General features: G+C 61.8%; 1 protein-coding gene across 1 annotated transcript in view; it reads right to left on the bottom strand.

The window, feature by feature from the left end:
• Nucleotides 1–229: 229 nt before the first annotated feature.
• The window catches only part of EMH_0001540 (uncharacterized protein), a gene marked incomplete at both ends in the record, with an annotated part of 1,266 nt that continues 625 nt past the window's right edge, over nt 230–870 (bottom strand). Inside the window, one exon of the mRNA XM_013495623.1 lies at nt 230–870. Coding sequence (XP_013351077.1) covers nt 230–870 — 641 coding nt within the window.

Here is an 870-nt window from a genome sequence, read left to right as displayed (position 1 = left end):
CTGCTGCTGCTGCTGCCCGAGCTACCCATTAGCCCCCCAGTAGAGCGATTGCAGAACAGCAGCAGCAGCAGCAGCAGCAGCAGCAGGAGCAGCATCAGCAGCATCAGCAGCAGCGTCAGCAGCAGCACAACGAGCAGCAGCTGCTGCAGCAGCAGGCGTAGTATTTACAGCAGCAGCAAAAGAGATTGCTGCTGCAGCAGAGGGGGCCGCCCCGCCTTCTTCTCTGTTCCTATTCTTTCTGCTGCTCCCCCAAAGCCTCCTCCTGCAGCAAAACCTCCTGCTGCTGCTGCTGCTGCTGCTGCTGCTGCTGCAGCAGCAGCAAAACCTCCTCCTGCTGCAGCGAAACCTCCTCCTGCTGCTGCAGCAAAACCTCCTCCTGCTGCTGCAGCAAAGCCTCCTCCTGCTGCTGCAGCAAAACCTCCCGCTGCTGCAGCAAAGCCTCCTGCTGCTGCTGCAGCAGCAAAGCCTCCTCCTGCTGCTGCAGCAGCAAAACCTCCTCCTGCTGCTGCAGCAGCGAAACCTCCTCCTGCTGCAGCGAAACCTCCTGCAGCAGCAGCAGCAGCAAAACCTCCTGCTGCTCCGGCAGCAGCAAAGCCTCCTGCAGCAGCAGCAGCAGCAAAACCTCCTGCTGCTGCTGCGCCTCCGAGTTCAGCTGCTCCTCCTGCAGCAGCAAAGCCTCCTGCTGCTGCAGCAGCAAAGCCTCCTGCTGCTGCAGCAGCAAAGCCTCCTGCTGCTGCAGCAGCAAAGCCGCCTGCTGCAGCAGCAGCGAAGCCTCCTGCTGCTGCTGCTGCTGCAGCAAAGCCTCCTGCTGCTGCAGCAGCAAAGCCACCTGCTGCAGCAGCAGCGAAGCCTCCTGCTGCAGCAGCAGCA

Source organism: Eimeria mitis, genomic scaffold (genome assembly GCF_000499745.2).
Source record: "Eimeria mitis Houghton genomic scaffold, Emh_scaff167, whole genome shotgun sequence".
NCBI lineage: Eukaryota > Apicomplexa > Conoidasida > Eucoccidiorida > Eimeriidae > Eimeria > Eimeria mitis.
Note: the sequence above shows the minus strand (reverse complement) of the source record. Positions and strands in the feature narration are given on the sequence as shown.